The sequence below is a fragment of the Rattus rattus genome, chromosome 7 (genome assembly GCF_011064425.1).
Source record: "Rattus rattus isolate New Zealand chromosome 7, Rrattus_CSIRO_v1, whole genome shotgun sequence".
Lineage (NCBI taxonomy): Eukaryota > Metazoa > Chordata > Mammalia > Rodentia > Muridae > Rattus > Rattus rattus.
In genome coordinates, this window is record NC_046160.1 from 21,021,186 (window position 1) to 21,047,285 (window position 26,100).

The 26,100-nt window shown below is 45.0% G+C and overlaps 1 protein-coding gene across 1 annotated transcript in view; it reads left to right on the forward strand.

Annotated features, from left to right (window-relative positions):
• The window catches only part of LOC116905630 (ALK tyrosine kinase receptor-like), a 188,454-nt gene extending 172,588 nt beyond the window's left edge, over positions 1–15,866 (forward strand). The window contains exons 4-5 of the mRNA XM_032908612.1: positions 7,656–7,857; positions 15,848–15,866. Of these exons, the coding sequence (XP_032764503.1) occupies positions 7,656–7,857; positions 15,848–15,866 (221 nt within the window). The remainder of the gene's footprint in view (positions 1–7,655; positions 7,858–15,847) is intronic.
• The last annotated feature ends 10,234 nt before the right edge of the window (positions 15,867–26,100 follow it).

Genomic DNA, 26,100 nt, shown 5'->3' on the forward strand with positions numbered 1-26,100 from the left:
GCATCTACTCCATGCTGCTGGCAATCACATTTTCCAGGAAAAGGGGTAGTAGGATACTTAACTACTCATGGAGTAGGTAGAAAACAGGATTCTCTCTAAAAAGTCCAAGTGGACTGAGACCGAAATGCCCAGAATGGCATATCCTTCATGGTGGCACTGGGGAAAGAGACACCTGCAAAATGGCCTGCCCCTGGTAATGGCCGTCAGGGGTCTCGGTACGTGAGGAACAAGATCCAACTATGAGCATGCCTTCCTAGTCTTGGTCTGAATATGAGGAGCTGATCAAGGATCACCCATATAGCAACAACACAGCAGGTTGAAAAGGGGCTCACACAGGAAAGAAGACAGGTCAGGTGACACAATTAACTTGAAAGCTATCTCTTCAGAAGGACCCAAGACTAGGACTACCATGTAATTGGAAAAAAAAATCAGAGAAACGGCAAGATATTTGCCTGAAATGAAAAAGATGCACCTTTGCATTGTTCTGTTTAGAAAGCCCAGCCAATGCCACCAGTAAGTTCTTACGGAGGTTCTTACAAAGTTGTGCATCTAGATGCGTTGAACTGAAATCTCAGACCTCTAGGTTAAGAAAGTACAGAGAAGTTACAAATAAAATAAGCATCGGTCTTACCTTCAGTCTCACGGGCTCTAGGAAATTCTAAAGCCAGGCCCTCCGTTTTCAGGGGTGTGCTTTCTAATATGGGGACCAGACCTATCAGTCTGAACTTGAAATAAAAAATTAAGTCAAATACGCAAAGATTCTCAGGGAAACCTCTCTCTAAAGAAGTTCTTTGAAGGCAGAGAAGGATATATAAATATGATACATATATGTGAAATTTTTTAATAATTGATTTGATTTTTTTAAAAAAGACAGTGTGACTAGCAGAATCTGAGTGGGAAGACATTTCAGAACTATCGTTGTACTGGAGGCTTGGGATGCAGAATTCATGGAGGGAGTCAGAATCTGCAGGGAGAAGAGCAGGGGTGTGGGTGACGTGGGGAAGGAGAGGCAGACAGAAAACAAGTTAAAGGGGGAAGCAAATAAGGTCCTGGGGCCCTGGAACTTCACAAAGAAGTCACGATTCCATTGGTGACACAATTTTGACAAGTGATTGTGTGTGTGAGTGTGTGTGTGAGTGTGTGTGTGTGTGTGTGTGTGTGTGTGTAAGAGAGACACAGAGAGACAGAGAGAGACAGAGAGGGAGGGAGAGAATTCAGTCGATACCACTGATGCTTGAAGCAGTTCCCTTGCCATAGGTTATCTTCTAAACCTATAGAGATCAGAAGTATAACTCTCATTCACTGCAGTAAATAAATACATAAATAAATAAATACGCATCAGTGTAAAAGTCCTGTTTATTGATTTTTGATGTTTGGCATCAACACGTAAACAGAACAGAAAAGCTTTAATCATTCTTACACAACCTTGACAAGGTGAAGAAGAAATATAACTGACTCGGGATGGTAGTAGGATGAGTCAGGAAGACAAGAGCAAGGTAACTAATAACCCGGCTGGCAGTAATTCTCTGAAGCTTGCAGAACAAGCAGAAAGAAAAAACTCCACCTCTTGTAAAGTTCAAATGGTCAACAATTGCAAACAAACAGAAGATGTTTTTAAAACCGATACAAGGGCTGGGAGTGCAGCTCAATGGTCTGATGCTTTTCTCGAAAGCTCAAAGCCCTAGACATGCTCCCCAGCACAGCCCAAGACCTAAAATTAAATAAAAATTAAAAAATTAAAAAACTGATAATGGCTTATTGCTATACTTATAGAGTAATGCATCTCTCAACCTTATCAGAGAAGCTGCTATCTGTGGTGGATGGTGACTAACAGGGGCCGAGGTTTACAGAATAGGAGACTGAGGGATGTTCAGCCCTAAATGAGACCTGGGTATTGCATCCACTCCTCTCAGGGCTCAGAGATCATTGAGGAAGAAGAGGAGGTAGGAAGACCATAAGAGTCAGAGGATGGATGGCTATAAGGAAAGCGTATCCTCCAGACACAGCAAGGAAGCTGCCCATCTGAATCAGTAGTGGTCATGACAGCACACACAAGCCCTATGCAAACTCAAGCCAGGCCACATTCCATCGTGGAGACAGGAGGTAGGCGCAGAGGCCCACCCCTGGCTAAGGCCATGTTAACAACTGATCGCTTCTGTGAGAGGAAGGTTCTGTTTTCTTTAATAGTGTTGGGCTGGGCTTGGTAAGTAGACCCAGCCCCAGTGGAAGGCCACAATATTGAAGAATATATGTGCAGCCCAAATTGCACTTGATTCAAAAGAGAAAAGAAAACAAACCAAAACCAAAACCAAAACCAAACAAACAAACAAAAACCAGAGGAAAGAAGACATGGGACGTGAATGGAATGATTGGGAAAGGGATGTTGAATGTGAGAGTAGTTAAGAGGAAGCGAACACAATCAAAACTGACTGTGAAATTCTCAAAGAACTAATAAAAATAAAAGATCAGACAATGAAAGCAGGTGTTATCATCTCTCTTACAAGATCATTAATGTGAAAAGATCATATTTTGAACAATGTGGGCAGCCACTGAAATAAATTAGAAATCCTCATAGATACACCTTTTAGGGTGTGGCACTTGGTTGGAGAAGCAGAATTTGGAGACCATTCCCTAAAAATTATTATTATAAATTACCCTTCCTTGCTTTGTTGTTGTATAGATTGCTTTGATATCCTAAGAACATTGCTCGAGTACCTGTTGTGGTGCTGTGTTAATTATCAGAGAAGCTGAGGTAAGGCCAGTGTCAGGGTAGAAGCATAAGACACAAGATGCTAGGCTGGGAGCCCTTCTTAAGGAGAGATAAAGGCAAGGGCAAGATTCAAAGTTCACTCTCAGCAGAGCGTTCATGGTGTATTTGACCAATTGATTGAAACTGTTGGTGTAGAACCCTCAGAGAGATGAATTAGGGGAAGAAGTGTTTAGGTCTTGGGGGCTTAGAGACTTGACTTGGATCCTTTAGGTTACTAATATTCTAGTCAGGCAGATAGAATTACTGAGTTTCAAGCTGAAGGGATCCTTAGAGACAGGACTCAACCTTTTATTGTACAAACAAAGAAAGCCTGACCCTGATGGAAATAGGGCTGAAACTCAGTCCATCCAATTGATTCCAGTTCAGTGCTGGATCAAAAACCCTCTAGGGCTGGAGAGATGACTTGGTAGCTCAGAGATCTGTCTGCTCTTAGGTTCAGAACCCACATGGTAACTCATAACTACATGAAACTTCAGTCCTGAGGGATCTGATGTCCTCTCTGACCTCTATGAACACTAGGCACACTCACTCTGGTACAGAGAAAATAACATACAGACAAAACATCCTTTCACATAAAATAAACAATATTCCAATTAACCAACAAACAACACTTCCAAACTTAGACACCATGGTCCAATCAGGGCACCGGCATTTTTCACATGTCTACTATGGGTCAGGCACCGTCCTGGTCATGTGTGCTTGCCGTTTGATTGCATCCTCAAGGCAGCCATATTTAAAGTAGATTATATCCATATTGAATATGGGCAAACTAATGACCGAGAGACTTTAAATCATTTTCCCAAGGCCTATAACTAGCAGAAGTAGAGCCTGAGTCAGCAACAGTCCATCTGACCTCTTACATAGTGGCCTTTAAAGTTTTGGGATCATGGCTTTGGTTTCTAGTTCATTCTTTATGTCCTGTTGGTTAAGAGAAGTTAAGGAGTTAACTCCTATACTAGTGATGAGGAAAAATAATGATAACCATCAATATCACCCACATTAAAGGAAACATGAGGCAGCCACTGTGTGACCAGGCCCTTCCCTCTACTTCTCTGCTCCCCTGTGGCCCCTCAAGGTGAAAGCCTGTGTATGGTCAGACTATCTTTCTTAATTAGAAGGGACCTCAGGGGTTCCCTCTTAGCTCCAAGATATTCTGAATGAAATAAACAGGAATGAGGAGAGAGAGAGAGAGAGAGAGAGAGAGAGAGAGAGAGAGAGAGAGAGAGAGAGAGAGAGATCTTCACTGACTTTAAAAGATTTATATAGACAACATCCCAAGGAGCTTATGAAATGTATTTTTCCATTTTTGGGTGGAGGAAACTGCCAACAAAAAGATAGCGCTCTGCTACAGAGTTTCATTGAGATTGAAAATACTTTAAGCTGGGTCTCTGATTGATAGTCCAGTTGCACAAAAAAATAAAATTCATATAAACATCATCTCTCATATTAGAATCGGAAAAAGAATCCATCCTCCAGTGCATTTTGAGGAGCTCCAGTATCGAGGTACTGCGTTACTAAATATGGGAGCAGGCTTCCCATGTGCTCCCACACCCAGAAAGAGAAGCAGTAATGAGGAGAGCCTTCAGATCCAACACTCCTCCAGCAGTTTCTGCTGGACTCTTGAGGTTCCTTTGTGTCTACATACATGCCATTTTCCAGGAAAAGGGGGTTCCCTGCCTTCATTTCACCCACTCTTTCCTTTGCAGCTCAACTGTCTACCAACTCAGGCCAGCACAGAGCCACTGCTCCTTTATTTGGGAATTAACACACAAGACATGGGGCAGTCTTCACTCTAACAGCAGAAAGTATCCCCAAGAGTCCTGAGCGAGACGATGCAATCGAGACTCTCTAGGAGCCCCACCCAGTCCGGACAAAGACACTGATCCCAACACAGGACCTCAGTCCTCCCCAATACCAATCCACACCTTTCCTTACCGTAGCAACCCATTAAATGTCTTGAATTTAGTCATGCTCTTGTATTAAGGTGGACAAGTGGGAGAGGGGATACTGGTTGATACTGGTCTCCTCCTGCCCAATCAGATAAGACTTCTGGAAGTCCTTCTCAAACCACATGGCTCTCCATTAGCCACAAAAGAACAGTAGAAATCTTCACCCAGTGATATATGCTATGTGTCCCTGCAGCCATTTTCCCCATCCATCTTTCTTCTCTCCATGTTTCCCACACTCCAGCCAAATATTTTTTCTGCACTTATGTTCTTACTTATATATACTGGTTCTACCAGTGGTTTTTCTCCCCCTTTAAGACACAGAGTCTAGTGTCTGGAGAGGTGGCTCAATAGGTGCGGGCACTGGCTGCTCTTACAATGGGCCAGTGTTTAGTTCTGAGCGCCTATTGGGGAAGCTCAAAACTATTTCTAAGTCCAGCTCCAAGGGCCCTGGTACCTTCTGGTTGTGATGGGCACTGCACTCATCTTCACAAAAGTGTGCTCACTCTCTCCCTCCCTCCCCCATCCCTTTTCCTCTCCCCCTCACATAATTTAAAAATAAAACACATTTTTTTTTTAAAAAAAAGAAGATATAAGGTCAAGAGCTTTTCCTAACTTTTCAAAATGATTGGTTCATTTTAAGTGTATGGTATTGCCTGCATGAATGTATGTGTACCAAGCACATACCTGGTACTATCAGAGGTCAGAAGAGGGTGTCACATCCCCTGGAGCTGGAGTTACCAACAATTGTGAGCTGCCATATGGGTGCTGGAAATAGAACTTGGGTCCTCTGGAAAAACAGCAAGTGTTCTTAACTGCTGAGCCATCTCTCTAGTCCCTAAGGTCAAGGTCATTTTCTTTATGGTTCTTCTTACATGGACCTCCAGCCCCCTCCCTGGTTTCCCAAAGTGTTTTACTCCTTGTGATGTGTGTGCTACAAGTTGGTAACTCAGAGACCAGGTTGCTGCCCTGTTCCTGCTAATGTGCCCAAGGGAGAACCAGTGCTTATATGATTACAAAATAATCAGCCAGTTCGAGGAATCTGGAGGCCGTGCAAAGTGAGTTAAGGATCCAGCCGCCTGCCCTCCCTGGCTTCTCTGCCTGCTAAGGGCTCTTCTGGGTACCTGACCTATACGACACAGACAAAGCTTTCCTGACCACAGTTTAGGAGAAGGACCCCACAATGCTAAGGAAGGTGTCAGGGAGAACACTGCATAGGAGTCTGGAGACCTGGCAGCTGGTTCTGACTTTTGACACTTTTGAAGGCATCACGTCAGTGCCCCATCTTGACAGTCTACATCTCCTGAGAAGCAAAGGGTTGTATCATGTGGCATGGCCAGTTCTGAGTCTGGGGTTCCAATCTCTTTTCTTTGCTATAAATTGAGGTTTAGATATAGATTATGTAGTGAGAGTTAGAGAGCATTTTTCCAAATGCACGTAGGCCATGCTGAAATGGTTCAACAGATACAGCGCACTGAGTCTAGCACTGATGCCCGGTCCTTGATCTGTCTCAGAGAAAACCTCACACACACTTCATCCCCATTTTAACCTTAAATTACTTTCATCTACTTTTAACATGTTGCAACTTTCTCATGGAGCAACACCGTTAGCCTCAGAAATGGCTAGTTCCTGGTAAGGGTTCTGCTCTTTCTTCTTCACTGTTCTTCACAACAGACCACTAGTTCACTTGCCGAATTGGTAAATTGCATTGTGCAGAAGAAAATCTTGCAAAGTACCAGGAATGGTTTGAGAAGATTGAGCCCTCGTTATCTTGTTCCCACAAGGGAAATCAGGGTTGTGAGGCATCTCTGCTGCAAAAGGAGCAGCAGCTACCTTGTAGCATCATTGTAGCATCAATGCGGAAGTGCTACAAGCAAAATTAATGCATTGCAGAGAGTCCCTGGAACAATAAAACCCAGCCGTGATTTTTATGTGGACAGTAATCCCCAGGAACGACTGCTTCTTGTAGGTCATCTGGCCTGTGCCTCTAGAATCCAGCTTGTCTCAGAAGGAAACTACTACAAGTGTGGGACCAGTAGGGGCTTTCTTTGTGGAAAAAAGTTGCACATTCACAGGACTCCATCCAAAATGGAGCCAAGGAGATTATTGAGTTCAGCAAAACCTTCCCACCCCATTCTGTAAATGGAAAACTATGAAAGCTATTGTTTCTGCCTAAAACCACTTAGCTAGTAAGCAAGGGAGATGTCCTTTGAAATAGATTCTTTGATTTCTGTTTCCTAGATTATAAAAACAAACAAACAAAACTACCCCATGACCGAAGAACAGAAAGCCAGTTAAACATGGAACACTAAGGTTATGTCTTAGTGTTCTCTGGCTGTGAAAAGACACCGTGAACATGGCAACTCTTATAAAGGAAAACATTTCATTGGATCTGGGTTACAGTTTCAAAGGTTTAGTCTATTCTCATTGTGGCTAGGAGAATGGCAACACTCATGCAAACATGGTCCAGGGGAAGTAGCTAAGACTTCTGTATTCAGATCCACAGGCAGCAGGAAGAGAGAGAGACAGAGAGAGAGTCACCGGGCCTGGCTTGGATGTTTAATAACCTCAAAGCTCACTTCCAGTGACCTTCCTCTAATGAGACCACTCCTACTAATCCTTTCAAACAATGACTGCCTGGTGACCAAGCCTTCAAATTTATGAGCCGATGGGAGATGTTCTCACTCAAACTACTACAGCTTAGAATTCTGTCCCCAGAGATTATCAAGGCCATGTCCCTGGTCACCATCCACCTCCTCCAGGCTGGACTGACTACCTTCAAAGAAACGTTAGGAGGGAAAGAATGAGGTTGGGTGTGAGCATAGAAAGCCGGGCATCTCCGAGTTCTCTGTCGTTGGTCTTCCTGCCTTTGCATGGAACTGCTGCTCGTCCTCCTGCTTGGATAAATTTTCAAAGTCAGTTTCCTTTTCTCTTTCCAGGCTCCTTCCTCCTCCTGAACACCTCTGCAGATTCCAAGCATACCATTCTGAGCCCCTGGATGAGGAGCAGTAGTGAGCACTGCACGCTGGCTGTCTCAGTGCACAGACATCTACAACCTTCTGGGAGATATGTTGCCCAGCTCCTACCCCACAATGAAGCGGGAAGAGAGATTCTTCTGGTGCCTACCCCGGGGAAACATGGGTAAGTCTTTCCTAAGGTCCAAATTGATTTTTTAGAAGGCGATTTGGCTTTGGAATGCACATTTCCAGACTCTGACATCTACTTAAGACTCACAATTGTCCTTTAATGGGGAGGTCCAGATTGAACCATTACTGCTAATATCCCCCAGGTAATGCCTCAGGCCTTGATCTGTGGGTTCCCCAGACTGCCCTGGCTAGTGGTCCTTCCAAAGGCCAGAGGACCAGCTGTCAGACTGGGCACTTAATGTGTGGATGTTAAAGATATTCATGCCCTGAGGTCCAGATGGAGCCAAGGAGCAAACAGCTAAAGAGAATGTTAAACAGCAGCCATGAAATCAATTTAATATGCCAGGCAATAAGTTTTATCAGCAGAGCAAGGGCAAGGAAGGGAAAAGACAAAATAGTGCAACCACCCAAGCAGATCCTATGAGACCATGAGGCCTGAAAATGGGATTTGTCAGGGACACATCCCACTGTTAACAATCGTAGATTAGAAGAGAGCTTTGTACTAGAACTTTCCAGATGTGCACAACCCTGCAGCACCCATTCTGGAAGTGTAACTTGTTTGCTCCATGATCCCTCAGGCTTCTACAAGGAATGGCATGGGAAAGAAACTTGAACTAAGCAGCTCTGTCTACTGTTTTCTCTCCATTCCTTTTATAATTTTATATATCATATAAATATATCATATTGATATTATATATCAATGTCTATCAAGGGCTCAGCTCTGAGTTGCCACATATTTGACCACTTTTCAGTCAACAAGGGCAATGGCTTGAAGAGAAAGATTCTGATTTTGGAACTATGTTCAGATCGTCTTCCTCCAAAGAAGACAACTTTTGAGGAGAGTCCCTTGTGACTGATGCCTGTCACCCATCCTCTGTCCCTGTGGTGTGCATACATGGAATTTTGACTATTACTTTTCCAACGAGGCTATAAGGTTTATTCAGTGCTTCCTTTGAAGTTAGTTTCTCATTCCATGCTAAGGATCCGTCTGTATTCAGTTGTATCTAGAAGGACCACACCATGCAACACCAAGAGGAATGAAATCTTTTATTTGTATTTCTTAGTTTAATTTATTCTTTCATTGGACATGACGAGAGTGTTGTAAACCTGAATTCATAGGAGTTCAGTGATCACATGCACCTGATCATGGCAGTTAACCCCCTGGCATGTCTGGGAGAGGGGTTCCTGAACCCCAACCCCTGGGTGAGGAGTCATTGACAGTTGATAGTTATAGGGGAAGAAGAATCACTTCTCTTTGGGATATGTTCACTTGGGTGTGGTGTCCCCATGTTGCAGTAGATGGCCCCATAACACCTATGTGCATATAGGCAGTACCATTTGGACTGGGGGAGAGGGAGGGGGAGAGAGAGAGAGAGAGAGAGAGAGAGAGAGAGAGAGAGAGAGAGAGAGAGAGAAACCAGAGAGACCAGAGAAACCAAAGAGACCAGAGAGAAAAGAGAGAAGTGCTGAGAAGGGTATGTGCATCGGTAGGAGTCTATGAGGACTTGGAGGGAGGGGATGCAGGATAGATATGATCATGACACATGGCATTCAATTAGTATTGACATTTAATACCAGTAAGGATGTTAATCCCATAGCTAAACTCACATCCATCTTTTTGCTTCTGAAGTGACTCTTCGGTTCCCTTGCTCTATTCTAGTCACTAGAAATAAGGAGTGTCAGGTGTGTTGGCTGCCCATTGTTTTGGACAAACTGTTCTCAGGCACCTGGGCTTTTGTTTTCATCCTCATGTTCTTTCCTAGTAGAAATCCCAAAGGGAAAGGCCTCCCATCCATTGGCAGAGCAGGAGCAGTGGTGACCTCAGAACATGCCAGTCTTGTGAGTTGATTAATTTGACTTACCATAGCCTCAGGCAGTTTGCCAGACACCAGAGAGTGCATGTTGAAGCTTCTGGACATTCAAACAATGAACCCCTAGGGTTCTGTGGGTTGAGGCAGAGAATCACTGATGTCATAGGTGACTAGATTTTGAGATCACACTGTGAGAGAAGCCTACGATACCCACGGGTGTGAGAGGACACTGACACCTCCCACATAGCAGTGCCAGTATAATTGTGGATCCTCTGTGGTGACTACCAAAAAGACATATTTACCTCAGAATCTTCCCATGTTCATCATAGCTAAGTGGATTCCAATTTAACACATGAGAACATGCACAAAGATAGAAGCAACAGAAAGTGGTATTATCTGAACCAGATACTACACCCATCCCCCTAGTTTGTAGTGTTTCCAGTAAAGCTAAAACCCACTGGAAAGTGAGACTATTTGAGTGGAGAGTAGGAGTGAGGAAGGCTGAGAAAGAGAACTAAGGTAACAGAACCTTGCCAAAGACATTTGCTTTCCATCCTCTCCTTCCTCAAGACAAACAAACCTGGAACCATGTGATGTGAGTATCTTCAGGGGCAGCCTTCCCCTCGCTGATGATGAGGCCAGGGAAACCACCCTGTGTAGATGGACCATGAATTTCCTTCCAGCAGCTGTAGCCATCAAGCTCAAGATTCACCCTATTGCCTAGTGTGAACTCTCTGATCACCAGGGAGCTGCCCTCTGCAAGGCATGATCTGAGACAGGAGAGGGGAATAAGGGTCGTGCTGAGACAGATGTAGTGATATGGAGCCCCATGTCTAGAGAGACTTTGTCCTAAACTGAAGAATCTCGCACAAAGAGATGTTCTCCCCATCTCTGACAGAACCATTGTAGACTTCAATGATGTACAGGAATGATTCCAACTTTAAATTAAAGATGCCCTAGGCCAGCTTCTTACTTCCAGCTAGATCAATATGATGAGGGTATGAGGTGTCAGCAGAAAGGACAATCAATAGCCCATTCTACTGCATCGAGGAGGTTTGTTCTCCTGGGCATCTTAGCAAACTACTTGACACAAGACCCTTGTCCAGCAAATCAGAGAGCTCTGTGTGTTTATAAGTTAGATCAGAGTCTCTCAGCTTCATGTTACTGACATTTGGACTAGAAGACTTCTCTCTGTTAGGTGGGGCTGTCCTGTGTCCTTTTCTACAAGTATCGCTGGCCTCTACTAAACTAGATGTCATCAGAACATTAGCAACCCTCTCAGATGTGCCAATCAAAAACACCCCCAGATATTTCTCTAAGTGTTCTCTCTCAGTAAAACCATCCATGTTGAGAACAAGTCACTTCTAGAAAGCATTGACATCTGTACAGTTATGGGAGCACTGTAGAGCAGAAAGAAACTATAAGATTTGTCTAGTTTCAAACTTCTCAACTTCTAGCTGTAGTAACCACGGCCAGGGAATGAGTAAACCTACTTCATGTTATATCACAAGACCTATTTTCTCAAGTTGAGTGTCTGGAGGCCTGCATTCATGACAGTGTGTCAGTCACTGTGGTTGGTCATGGGTTACAATGACATATTAAGCTTAGTTTGTATCACTGAGTAATAACAGAGCTGGGGCTAAAATCTATTTAGCACCTCCTAGCTCTCCTGACCAATCACTGCTGTACCCCTGACATGTGTTTTGTTACTTTGTACTCATAAAAACACAATGAAATACATTATTGCTGTCATCTCTCATATTGCAAATGAAGACATTCAGTGAAGCCAATTAACCTGTCTGAAGTCAAAGGCTGAGCAGTTTGGCGGTGTTCTGAACCCAGCAGCCAGACTTCAGAGCATTTCCATCCATTGCTGTACGAGCTTAATCAGGTCATGGCAGTTCAGCAGGAAAATCATAGTTCGGCTGCTGTGCTGAATGAGAAATCCTGAGTTTAAAATCCTATCTTGCTATTCGATGATCAGCATTCATATGATCAGAGAGCTCTGGGTATTTGGAAGTTAGGTCGGGGTTACAACGAATATACAAGATTAACCCCACTGAGGACAGTGTTCTGGCTTCAGGCAAATCCTGTCTTCTTAAGTCTTCATTTCCTCATCTGTACATAGGGAATGATGCTACTGGCCCCGTCCACATGCTGCTGTGGGTTCCTTTCAAGGATGGGACTTTCTGCCTACTGAGTATAATGCAAGTGTCGAGGGCTATGTTTTATACCCTAATATGGTCTGTTCTAATAGAGATTAATCTAGTCTCAGCTTATGGGCTCCTTCCAGGAGAAGCCAGTGGCTCATATCACTGGAAGGTCACTCCCTCAGAGAAGCAAGGAGGATAAGTGACAACTTGGCGGTGTTGACTGTGATGATTGCAAGTGGGGCTGACTCCTTCTCATAAGAGGAGATGGTAGTTTGGAGACCAGTCATTGGGAAGTGATATTCAATGTTTTCTGCCACCGTGGAGGGAATAACAAGAACGAAGTGATCTGGGGAGAGCTAGACTCAGAGGAGCAGAATGAAAAGCCACACCCTCCCAAGTCCCCACGGGTCCTTGAGTCCTGCTTCCACAGTGGCCGCTCAGGGGACAGTGGTCTGCCTAGAAGCACTGGGAGGCAGAGGAGAGGGCATCCGGGGCTCACAGTCACTGCTCTTTTCCTACTCAGCTGGAAAGCAGTAGGACATGAGCAGCAGAGTCTGCCAAGACTGCCCGGCTTCGGAAGGGGTCTCCTGGGTGACAGAGAGATGAGGGTCCAGTCTGCTAGCACCTAGCCAAAATGACTACAGAAGCAAGGAAAGAGACAACCAGGGCTGTCCAAACAGCTCAGGTCTGGCTGACTACCAGTAGGTAGAGTGCATCGATAAAGCTACACATGAGCGGTCACTAAGTCCTCGTGATCGGGAAGAATATAAGGGAGTTGTGAGATGGCATAAGAAAAATGGCTCACATTATGCCCCACTGTAAGAGACACACAATAATGCTAGCTCCTTTTCTGCATAACTATGTTTTCCAACAGTGGAATGTGTGCCTTTCCTGTGAGAAGTGACGTGGCAAAGCCAAAGAACACATGACCATGGCTTTCAAGGAACATCCAGCCCATGAATGAAGACAAGTCAAATGGCAACGGCTATATCATAGAGATAGTAAGAGGCTTAGCCAGGTCCTGCCCGGTGAGCTGCCTGCTGCACCATGCTGCCCTGGTGATGTGTTTTAGCATGATAGATCCCACTGCGGCAATCGGCTGTGCGTAGCTCGGTGCCCTCCTGGTTTCTGGAACACAGACTTAAGGGTTTGTGGTGTAGGAGGCTGCAGAAGAGAATTTCCTGGGTTCTTTTTCAGACATCCCTCTCGAGTCCTCCTGCCTCTCTAAGCACACAGATTTCTCCGGCAGCCATGACTATCTGGGGATTTTATTATGTGTGACCAGAACTCCACAGTGTGTGAAGGGAACAATTGGTCCCCGAGGGCATGAGAGTTGCCAATCACTTGAATTGCTAATACTTGAAAGACATAAATCTAAAAGATATGTTGATATTGAGGTTTGGGTCCAGCAAATGTGGCAGGAGCATCTCAGTGCCAACATGGCTGTTGTAGAAGATGGGAGAGTTCTGAGATAGCCCTCTACACAAAACCTCACTTTTCTGTAGACATTAGCCCTAGGCCTAGAAGACACTGAAGCCCAGAATCTCCCATGAGTTTCTCTGTGGGGAAGCTGAAGCCAATTGCATGATGTGCTATTAGAGGTCACACTGCACACTTATGACAGAATAAGGACTCACCTCCATACATGTATGCAGGAGCTCTTCCATGTTCTTTTCCGCCATCTCCTGGCTGAATAGCTGTGACAGGAAATGCCCCAATCCACTTCCCTCAAATGAAAATCTGTAGATACCTGCTCAAGTGAAGATGGACCCAGGTCCAAGCTGGAGGCCACTCTTGCTTAGGCAAATCGGTTCTGACCCAAGACCTCAGCTTTAAACAGTTGGAGTCATACAAGCCAGAAGATGCACCAGGGTAATGGAACACAAAAAGAAATGGTCATTGAGAGGCATGCTCTTAGCCCTAATGCCTTCCACAGCTTGCAGCGTGAGTAACCACAGCTCTTTCCAGCTTTGGTGTCTGACTTCCTCTGGAGGACATCACAGGGATCCTCTGCTACCCTCCAAGAACCATTCTGTACCATTACCCCCTTCTCCAGAGACCGCCAGACTGTTGGGCAACAATCAGTTGTTCTCTTCATCTCTCTGCCATTGGTCCCTCCTGGCTACCACAGGGGCAATTCTTATATCCTTCCCATGGGGGCCTTCCCTCCCCATTCACACAGCACATACAACCTTAGCTTTTCCTGGAAGTTGATAGGCCAGCATGGTCCCTTCGAGCTGAGGGAGAGATGCTCTCAAGCAAGCACTCAAGTGAACAGGGCCCTTGCTTCAGAAGACGGTTACTTTTCCAGAGTTGTGCTGGGTTTAACTGCGGGCTTCCCAGGGCACTGTGCCAAGTGTGGCCAACGCAGACCTCTCAGAGCCCTTAGCAGTCCACATCCTACCTATGTTCCCCTCAAATCCTGCCTGCATGATAAACGAGATCAGGAATAAAAAAAGGTGATCATTTATTGCAATTGATGCCCTCGAGTGGCAGTGTCACAATGATTTAATTTCAGGCCCAGCTTTTTCTTACTTTCAAAGTCATTCACGGTGTCAGCCTCCCTCTCTTTCCCCTTGGTCTGAATAACACACTAATAAATATACAATAAGGGCTTTAATGTCTGGGTGATTTACACTAAAAAGAGAGAGCCATTCAAAGGCTTTAAAGATAATTTTTAAAAGCCTTAAAACTCACACCCTGGCTTGTCAGAGACATATTTCCTGGATACTCTACCTTAGTCACAATCATGAGATCAGAGTTCTCTAACGCAGGTGCTCATGGGACATGGAGTCTAAGTATTCTTGAGTCTTGCGGTCCACCCACGACAGGGAGCTTGATTGAATCTCAGTTTCTTAATAAGATGACAATAATTACCTTACCCTGTGGCTCATCGTGAAGCTCAAATAGGACGTGTAGAACCTATGCTAAACTGTTAGCATCTGTGCAGCTGTCTGTCCTCCTAAGGGGTCCAGGACTGCTCCTGCTCCAGGCTCACCATGGTTATGGGACCTAAACATGATCAGATCTAAGATATGAATTGATTTTCCTCATCCTTAGCATGACTGATTAGGCTATTTATGGTGGAGCAAGAGTCCAATTCTCTGTGCCTGGCTACACCATATTTCTCACCATTTTGGGTAATAATATTGAGCCAATTTGCAGCATGTTGAGATTCTCTGTAGAAACTGTTCTGTGCTCCAACATGGTAGATCTAAAACTTGGATGGCAGAAATCAGGGCCATGCCTTTCCAAAATCTGAGTCCTCTCCTCCGTGACTCACCTGATTTATTCATCTTTGAATGGGGCATGAGCATGTGTATTTTTAGAAAGCTCATTGGGGACTCCACTCTACATCAAAAATTAAGAATCATGGCTATCATCTCAGCTTAATTGCTTGATCACATAAGCTGCTAGATTTACATAACCACTTGACTAAGCATTACAGAGGAAAGAAAAAAAGCTGGGAAGTGCGCGGTGGACTAGTGTAAGTCCTTGTTCCGCACAGGCAGACAGACTAAAGATAACACTCTCCAACTGCAGCCCAGGCTTGACTGTGCATCCCTCAAGCTGAGAGAGCTGGAATGCACTTGAGTTGTGTATGGGATTTGTCTTCACCACACACACAAATGCTTCCAGAAGGATTTTCAAAGGCACAGGACACTAAGAAACTGAGAATTCAGCAGAGATTAGAAGGAATCCGTCCCTGTTAGAGTCAGAGAAAATCTCTTCCATGGATTTATCCAGCCATAACTATCTATACCAAACATCTGTCCATCTACCATGTAACCGTGTGTGTGTGTGTGTGTGTGTGTGTGTGTGTGTTACTACTCCATCTCTCCCTATATGCATGTAAATACTTATCTATTGGTATATCCATCCTTTTCATATATCGGAATGCCGTGTGCTGACCCTCATCGGGTCCCAGCTGCACTGCCCTGTTCTCTTTGTAGGAGGCAGACGCACACAGTTCATCGTTACAGTGACAATCTTCTGCACCTGTGCCTGTTTGTTTTACCAGGTGCTTCGGCATCCACTAACCCATTTCTTCTTCACTAGGATTTCCACCCTGCACATTATTCTCATTTTATAGATGAGTAAGCTGAACCTAGAGAGGCGCTGTGATTTGTCTCTAGCCGTGGACAGCACAGGGAATACAGTTTGCTGGGTTCATTTTCTTTTGTCTTGCTATCTCCCCAGAGGGCCTTGCAGTTAAGTCCTGGCCCCGTGCCTCGCTCGGAGGAAAGAGAGAGAGCTGTTCTCATCCATTAGGAAAAGCTCTTCTCACAGAAACTCATCTAATTCTGAGCCACAGCCTTAAGAGTAGAGACCTTGGCTTGTAGATCTTTTACTTCCCCAAGCATCTGGCATAGTGGGTAGCACATAGTGTGGTTGTTTAAATCTCGACCCGCGCCCGGATAAAGTACACCAAGCCAACATGGTTGCACCTGGAGAGGTTTAATGAGAGAAGACAAGAAGAGAGGAGAGGAAAGGCCGGCCATGAGCATGTGGCGGGAACGGGGAATGGGGAGAGAAGGGACAGGGAAGAGCAGAAAAGAAGAGCAAAGAGAGTAAGAGGGAGGGAGGAGGCACTTAGCCCCCTTTATAGTCAGGCACAGCCGGCTGTTGCTAGGCAACTGTGGGGCGGAGCATACCTGGCTGTTCCCAGGTAGCTGTGGGAGTGGAGCTTAGATAGAATACTAACACATAGGAGGCCTTCGGTGATAGTTCTGTAGATCAGTTTCAAGGTAGCTCCACAAGGCAGCAGTTTTTAAACGTGTGCTTTGGACCTAAAGTTAATGTTAAGGCTCTGTTGGAGATCATAGAAGAATATTCAGTCAATGGGATGATGACAAGTCATGTCTCCCCACCCTCCACCTACACTTTAGGGTAGATATGTATTCCTCCCTGGGACTAGGAGGCAGCTGTCAAAGTGTTCCTCAACTGTGAAGGTTGCCACTAAGTACAAAGGACAATTCCTTTCCTGGCAGATAGAACTTTTACTCACGATCACTTTTATTGGCAGGCGTCATATATATCTATATATATATCTATATATATATATCTATATATATATATATATATATATATATATAAAATAAATGGGAAGACCATCCATTTCTGCCGACTTTGACCTTTGTGGTTTGACAGCTGAAGGCTTGTAGTAGGGTCTTTTGAGCTTGCTGCTTTTGTTTTTTTCTACTCTGCCCTGAATATTTGATGGACTGAACACCAGAAGGATGAGAGAGTTGTGAATACTTGTAACCCCTAGCTTGTCAGAACAGTATCTTGGCAAGTCCCATAATGATAAGTAGACATTGTATGCAAAGAGAAGTCAAAATGGATTGACAGAATCACGTCTCACCTCAGAAGTATTTACTGAAGCTCAGCGTTTCCCAGCAGGGACAAGAATATTAGAATAAATCAAGGAATTTAGGTGACAGCCCATTGGGAGCAAGAGATTCTCTCGTTCATTCATATATTCTGACAACAAAGGTCTGTGAGTTTTTCTTAGCCTCAGCCACTGGCATCACCACAATACTGGTAGCTCTTGCAGTTCCTGGGGTCTCACAGTGCTGTTTGATGTTGGGAAGGAGTGGATATTACAGTGCTATGGGAAGGGTTATGATGACTGTTTCACATAGGTGGCATGGGAGTGCTGGTGGTCACCTGGCAAGATACCCAAAGAGCCTGCTCTAGAGGGGAAGGGGGCTGGTTAGGTACTGAAGAGAAGTATCTAGCATATAGAGTAAGTCTGTACAAGGGGACAGGCAAATTGAGGAGACCAATGACAAGCTGAGGCTGTGACATCCTTTGTGTTTGTCATTTAGAAACCTTCCATCCACTCCCTGTTCAGTCCCTCTGAGCTCTTACTCCATCATGGGATGAGCTGCCCACAAAGGCTACCTTAAGGAGCAAAGTATATTGGCTGGACCCATAATCACCCAGCCTGTGCTTGGAGCAAATGCCCTGGGGTCAAAGCCGAATAGAGAGGACCACCCTTCAGTCTGGATGCTATTCTCACAGCCTCTCTGCTGCTGCCTTCATTTCCAGTGAGGACTCAGGTGCTGATGGATGATGCACAAATACAAGAATGTCTCCCCATAAAGCAGATGGGTCTCAGAACAGAGACCACCTTTGTTGTCCTCGTTAAGATTGACACAGATTCCCACTGTCCCTCCCTTCCCCCTTTGGCAGGAATGGGGAAAATGAGTTATTTTTCATAGCTCGACAACCCTTACCCTATTTGCACCAGAGAATCGCATGCATTCTTCAGTACCTAGTGCGATATCTTCTCTCTGAAAATGTCTTTTAGTGTTTACCAAATGCCATTGAGTACCAGAGGCACCATGTGGCCTGGAGATCCTCACACTCAGTTACTAACCTGTCCCCAGTGTTCTCTCCGGATGGCTTCTAAATTCTCAGGCATAAAGGATCTGGCAAGGACAAAGGGTCTAGAGAGAGCCAACGCCTGTAGCCTGAAGAGACAGCCCTCTTCCATCCTGCGCTCTCTCCTTAATTTGCATAAAGAAAACCATTGGAGGATGAGACCATGGAGGAGGAGGCTATGGAACTGCTTGGTAATCATTCTCCATTCTCCAGCGTTACAGTTAGGGTGCTGAGAGATCTTCCCAGCATGGCAGAGGAATGAAGACTACGTTGACCCCACACCATCCAATGCAAGAGCTTACGCCCCAACCCTATGTGTCCCCCCCAACACCACCCAATAACCAACAATAAACTATTTGCATACTCCCTATGGTATAAATGCAAACCTTTCTCTTCAAAGCAAAGGGCAAAATTCAAGAGTTGTCTCATACCAGAAACTGATTTGGGAGAGCCAGGAAACTGAGGAACAGAAACTGTCAAGCATGGTGCCTGTACTTCTGGAGGCAAGGTGGGGCCAACACCAGGTCCCCGCTCCCTTGCTCCTACTGGGGTAGTTGCCCTCATCTCTCAGAAGCCAAGCCTGTCAAAATGGCATGATGGACTCACAGGCTTCTCTTGATTTGAAACAAACTGTCTGGACAACTGGTAGTGATTGCTCCAGGGTTTGAAAAAAAAAGTGACGCAGCCCACATGGTAGCCCGGCTGGCCTTACCATTCATTCCCAGCCTCAAAGCAAACCTCAGTTTCTTATTGCCTGGCCTGCTCCTGGGTGCTCTTTCCCCTTCTGCTTTGTTTAGAGCCCTGTGCCTGCATGCCTCACTAAACCCCAGGCTTTGGCAGAAATGCGTTCTCTTATGGTTCAGAGCCTTAGTTAAAAGCTGTAGCCACCATGGGATTTCAAATTTAAAAGGCTTCACAAAGTCTGCAAACAGATTTGGTGCAGTGTTTACTCCTGAGAGAATTTTACATCACTGAGCTCAGTGAATGAGCATCCCTACAGCTTTCAAATTACTGATCTTCTGCCTTTGCCAGTGGGTAAGGCTTCCTTGTCGCTAAGGTTGTTGTTTGATGGTTTGGTTTGGTTTGGTTTGGTCGGAGACAGGAGGACACTCAGGGAAGGTCACGACTTCTTGAGATTAGGTTGGGTTCCAGACATGAGAGTCACTACAATCAACTGACTTCCTGAGAGTCAGAAGCTGTGGAAGAGCTGGGTCCTCCTGCGCCACAGCTCAGATGCACACTGTATAATTGCTCCAGGGAAAGCAGTCTGCATTCTGCCCCCTCCGTGTGCCCACTTTCCTGTGTGCAGGTACACATATGTATACGAAGGCTAGAAGTCAATCTCAAATATTTTTCCTCAGGAGCCATCCACCTTGTTTTGTTTGTTTTTAAGATAGAGTCTCCTCACAATATGGCCTGTGACCTACCGATTAATTAGGCTAGGCTTGGCAGCCAGTGAATCCTAAGATTCAGGCTGTCTCTATCTCCACTGTGCTGGGATCACAAGCACATACTGCCATGCTCAGAGATTTACATGGCTGTGGGTATCCAAATCAGGTCCTCCCGATGCTGAGATAAATTCTTTGCCTAAAAGGTTCCCTAGAAGGAAGTCACAGCAGACTGAATTCTCTCCTGCTGTTAACTCTAAAGGGCAAGAATTGAAGTCCTTGAGCGTACCTTGAGAGACTCCTCCTGCAGGAAGTCTCTAAATGGACCAAATGGAGGTTGTGGGACCCGAGCAGGTGAATGGTGCTGCCCGTTCATCTACCCCCAACTGCTCAGGGGACACCTGCCCAACACAGCCTCATATCCAAGCTTCTCATCAACACAGCACCCAAAGCCTTGGTCTGGCTGCCGCCCATCTCTCCAGCCTGGCTCAGCCCATGTCCTTGGACTCTGTTCATCCAGATCAAACCACTCTGTGTTGCCCACAGAAAGCACAGAAAGCTTCAGGAGAGCAATCTTTCTCCTGCATCGAGTAGACCTATTTTAGCCCCTCTCCCGCAAAGCTTCTTTAGAGACCTCAGACCCAAACATGGCACGTAGCTGTAGAGTTGTAGAGCTGTAGAACTGATTGTGCTTTCCTTTATGAGAACATTTCCCAGCTATTCCACATCTCTTTTAGTGTTCCCACAGCACTGGGCCACATTTATCCTTATCCATTAGGCTCCTTCAGAAAAGGATGGTCATTATTTCTCTTTATCCTTCTAGTGCAGCGCTCAACCCAGTGTGTGTTCAGAAAACGCTTATTAAATCAACAAATTCCTAAGTTAATTGGACCAGAAACTCTTTGAGAATAAAAACATGGTTTTAAGGAAAATAGAATGTACCAAAATCTTGTCTCTATTCTCTAAGAAAATACCAAAAAACCAAAGGACAAAACAGAACAAAAGAAAACTCAGTTCCTTCTGTCTCAGAGACAAGACATTGCGTTGGCAGATGTGAACATGGTGACTGCTCTCCGGCATCACCTCTGCCCGTAACCATGGCCATATCACTCTGCAAGCCAATGCTGGCCTGTGTAAGCTGTGGAAATGGATCCTTAACATCCCCTGGGTGCTCTCTAATCGACTACACTGTGCTCACTTCCATCCTCCGGTTCTCTGGGTTATTTCCTGTATATTTTCTACTCTCCCGTTCAGGAATGGCATATCTCCATGATAGTCTTCCCCTCCCTCATCCTCTCTCCTGTTCCTGACTGTACTAGTCTTTACATAACCATCTAACCACACCAACTCTTGTTGAGTGGTTTCTTTTTTTTTCAGACAAGCTAAGCTGAATTCCAATTACCTTCTCTCCAGCTGTTCCTTAAATATTCCCTTCATTATTTTGTTTTTCTCTCCCAGGACTAAAATTCCTCCCTGGCTGCATAAAATTATAATCAGTATTCTATTAAATGTTTACCTACAGACCTCAGACTGTCTTCCCTGTATTGAGTTTCTGGTCTTCTTTGTGCTGACTTACTCACCCTCCCCAAGGACTCTCCCCATACCTACCTAGTCATCCTCTTCAGAGACCTGGGTTGTTTATATGTCAAAAAGGAAGAAAGGAGAGGAGAGGGGAGGGGAGGGGAGAGGAGAGGAGGAGAGGAGAGGAGAGGGGAGGGGCGGGGAGGGGAGAGGGGGGGAGGAGGAGAGGAGAGGAGAAGAAATTCATACTTCTCAGTCATCTTTCTTGGTCAACTGTCTGTCACCTGCTCCAGCTTGGTGATGGTCTCTAGAGTTTGGACAGCTGGCAGCAACAAGTGCAACTGTCTATGACATGTGATTCAAGAAAGTCAGTGAGTGGCAAACCAGAATACTGATGGTATATACAGAATATATATATATATATATATATATATCTCCATAACCCTTGGGTCCTGACCTTGCAGCAGCTTCTCCAAGCTCACATTCTCTTGTAACTATATATGAGTTCAAGGCACAGTAGAACCTGAAGAGTATTTCAGTTGTGGCATCTTGAGGCATGAAGGAAAGTAATTGAATTCCACCTTGGAAGAGCCTTTTCGAGAACCAGGCTCTGACTTACCTGGCCTCAACCAGTAGTGTGCTTATCCAAGTTCAGCTTTGACTTGCCCCAGCCAGTGGATTGCTAATCGTGTTGTAAAATGGATCACCTCTTTGCAGATCAGCTGTAGCTCCTTGGAAAAGCTTGATCGTGGTCATCCAGTGCTTCTATACCTCTAAGCTTCCAGTGTTTTTCCATACAGCAGTGGTAATATCTCATAAGATCACTGCCAACAATGACAGCCAGCACATACTTGCTGTTTACCATATTCATGGTACCAAGGCATATGGTTGCATTTAATAGTTTGATTTTTCTATAAATGAGTGCCATAGTGATATATGTAAAATCCCCAAGATAATACCAGTATCTATTAATTCCCTGTGTTCTCCTACTGTTTTATCGATCTTTTGTTTGCCCCCTGGAATCAAGTAAAGCAAGCCCACTTCTCCTACTACCAGACTTCGTCATCCCTTTGAGAATACCTTTCATATCTTGCCTCCCCGACTTCTGCAGTAGTCTAAGTTTTTTCTATAACTCATTTCCAGAGTTCCATCCTCCCCTCAGATAGGATTTTTCCAATGAACCCCTTCCCACTGAGGTAGCCCAAGCTTAGCTCACTGTTTTCTTGGCTGTGCCTTGGCCCCAGAGCCCCAGCCAACACTGACGTTGACACCGTGAGGAGCAATGAAGGCTTCTGAGCATCTCACAGGGACCATTTCTTAGACAATTGCATCTTTTCTTTCCAGGGGGAGACTCCCCAAGTTTCTCTCACAGGAAAAGAAGGATTTTCTTGTTTGCCATCCCCGTTCCTCAGAAACATCTGATTCAAAAAGAAATGTAATTCCAGCCTCCATGTGCACGTCACCTCACTTCATTTGTCATCCCTCAGGCCTGCCAGCTCTGCCCCTTTGTTCCCCTAATTGCCGAAGACATTTTTATACTGAGTCAATTGCATCAGGCTCAATGCAAAATGAATCAATTTGAGAAGGATATAAGCTGCACTCTTGTCTCAAGTGTGCGTTAACATTCAGATGAGCTATTTAAATGGGTCCAGGTTAGTGCCAGAGAGACAACCTCATCACTATTCTGACTCATTCCCTGCTGCTGGACTCTAGAGATGGGGGCTTGGGAGCCCTCTCTTCGCTCTCTCTCTCTCTCTCTCTCTCTCTCTCTCTCTCTCTCTCTCTCTCTCTCTCTCTCTGGAAGAATTAAACTAGGTGATATCTTTGAAGAGCTCAGATTTAAGGGTCTGATGGACAAAACTGTGTTTGACTTGGTGAGCTCACAGCGAAAATAAAGGTAGGTAGCATAGACGAAGGGGAGAAGAGATTCTATGCCGCCTTCACTTTCTTCCTCGTCATTCCTCATGTACATACAAAACCCCGTTTAAGTAGAGATCATACAGTCAGAAGTCTTTGGCTGTAAAACAAAGCAAACACGAGCAGCAAATAGCACCTGTCATCGCTCTGATTTCAAAATTAAACAGTGTTCTAGGACTGGTGTGAGCGCGAAGCTATGCTGCACAGCTGAGGGCCGTGTGGTGATTCAGTGGGTTCATTCTTCTGTCATCAGGAGAGTCAGATAATATCTCCATTAGTAGCAAGAGGTTTAAAGATGGGAGCGAGGGGCAACACCAGAACAATTGCCTGATTTATGCTTTTTCAATCACCTGGGCTCATGGCCTAAACTGGTAATGGACTCTATCCATCAAAAAATTATTCTATCTGGCAAGCAGGCTTCTGAAGAAATCTGGATGTCCTCACAGAGAATTGGTTAAATGATTTAATGTGTGGGAAAGCTCTTAGCACAGTGCCTCAGTAAAAGCTGGAGGAATCTATTTGGTCCATTTTAATTATATGCTTCAGATATCGTGATACATTATACACATACACAAGAGAAATAAAGATCAGTTGTGTGATAGAGACCCTACAGCCCTGAAGTGTACAACTATTAGCAGTGTACAAGTGTTTTCTCAGGAAGGTACACCAGAACATTCCTTTGCCTCAGTTGTGTCTTCTTTATGCCCTCTGAAGTACCCCAGGTTTACATTAGCTCACCAGCCTTGCACATTGCTGTTTTTCTTTGGTACTTTAGCTTCGTCAAGACATGCATATCTTACATTTTCATGTCAGGGCCCCAAGTCCAAAACAGCACCTGCCATAGACAAGGTATTCCATAAATTTTGAAAATCTAAAACTTTCAAATGGTATCAACAGGCTGGAGAGACGGCTCAGTCGGTAAAGGACCTGGTATGTAAGTGTGAGGGCCTGAATTCAAAGCCCGCATAAAAACCCAGGTGTGAAGAGAGATGTTTATCATCCCAAGGGAGAAAGAAATGGGAAGACCTGTGGAGATCGCTGGCCAAGGGCATCAGTGACCCCATAGTCCCAGAAACAGACTCTGTCTCAAAATAAAGTGAGAAAGGACAAAAAGATGATAGATGGATGGATGGATGGATGGATGGATGGATGGATGGATGATGGATGGATGGATAGATAGATAGATAGATAGATAGATAGATAGATAGATAGATAGATGGATGGATATAGATGATAGCCAGGCCAGCAGGCAGATAGACAGAGTGCTATGCTGGTTTGTGAGCTGAGCTGACACTGATGATGAGAGTGACATCATGCTTCACTTATCCACAAGCCTAAAGCAGTGGGTCCTTGTCCAGGGGCAGGAAACAAGGCTGAATCCCTGCTGTACGATGCTTACTCTCCACCAGGCATTGTTCTCCATGCCTTGACCTAGGTTTATCCATTTCGTCTTCACAATGGTCCTGTGATGTCACATCACACCAGTCCCACTTAGTAGATGAAGAACTGAACTTCCTCAGTCACAAGGCTAGCAATGACCAAAAGTAGAATTTGAATCTACGGGGTCTCACAGACTCAGAGTCCATGATCCCTGCATGCGCTGTGACCTCTGCAGATAAGAAACCATGGTCTAGGCATGTGGCCCCATTGTAACGTGCTTGCCTAAACCAAGAAAAGCTCTGAGTTCAGTCCCCAGGGGAGTGTGCCCCAGCTCCAGGAAAGCAGTCTGCATTTGCCCAATCAAAATCAGATGGCATGTCCTGTAGCAGAGGCAAATTCCAAAGATCTCCTCTATGTCCCCGTGCAATATCATCCCTGCCACCTAGCCATTGTGCCTCCTTCATTTAGCCACCACTAGTTCCAGGAGGGACAATGATGACACATCATCCATCTGGGGGAAAGAAAAAGAGAAGCAGAGCTATGAGAGGCTTTGAGTGTGGTCAGGAAAGATGTTTCCCACTCACCCAGCCCTGCATCCCCGGGACATGGATGAATAAGGATCGGGAGTCAGAGTCTGATCTACACACCACTGTCCCCAGCTGAGCACTTAGTAAAGAGGCTGCTTTATTTTTATTCATAGTCAGAATTAAATAACAAGCCACTAAGAGGACGACTGCATACATAATGTATTATCGGATAAACTGAGATGCTATAGAAATGACCAAGTCATATGCTCGCCTCTGTATGTCGAGTCAGGCTCCATGTTTCTCTCTGGCTGAGCCCTCACTAAAGTCTCTGAAATCTGAGGACACTGATCTCATCCAACCCCAGGGAGCCAAGCCAGAGGTGGCCCTTCCACAGCTGCATGTGGGAAGGGGTGGGGGTGCTTCCAGATCCTTCGGAGCAAAAGGGAAAACAGTTCTTTTTTTCCCACTGGCTCATGAAAATGTTTCCCTCTAATCGAACTTTTTCCATTTGCTTGTGCCCTTTGATGCCTGCACATAATTGCTTTTAAACCAGGAGTAGTTACAGTCAGGGAATTCAGAGTTACATCTGCATCTTTTGTGCTGAAACGGCTTTACCACATGCTTTGAAAGCTGGTTACAAACAGGTTGGTTTTGATGAGAATAATGTAAGTCCCACCAGGCTTGCTATAATTAATAGTCTGCTTACATGATGGGAGAGAGAAAATTGTGTATTGATTCTCAATTCAAAAAGAAAATCAACAATTGTTTCCCACAACCCCATGGTGTCATTTTGACTTATCTGTCTTCCCAGATCTTGCCCCAAGGTCTACCCCCACCTCTTTCCCAGGGTTAGCCCTCTTTGTCTTCATTTACGCATTCATGTATTGATATACTAGATGCTCATTCCCCCCTACATGCAGAGAAATGTACCCAAGGATGGAGGCAGAGCCAGGAACGAGTGGAGGCGGTCCTCATGGAGCCTGCCTTTTAGAGAGGGAAATGACTATTACGATGTAATGCTACACACCATCCTGTAAGAACTGTAATGATGCCCAGCGGGATAGGACTCTTATAACAAGGGCCTGACATAGGCCAAAGGATCAGGGTAGCCTTTGCCAAGAAGGTGATATTTGAACCAAAGACCAGTAGGA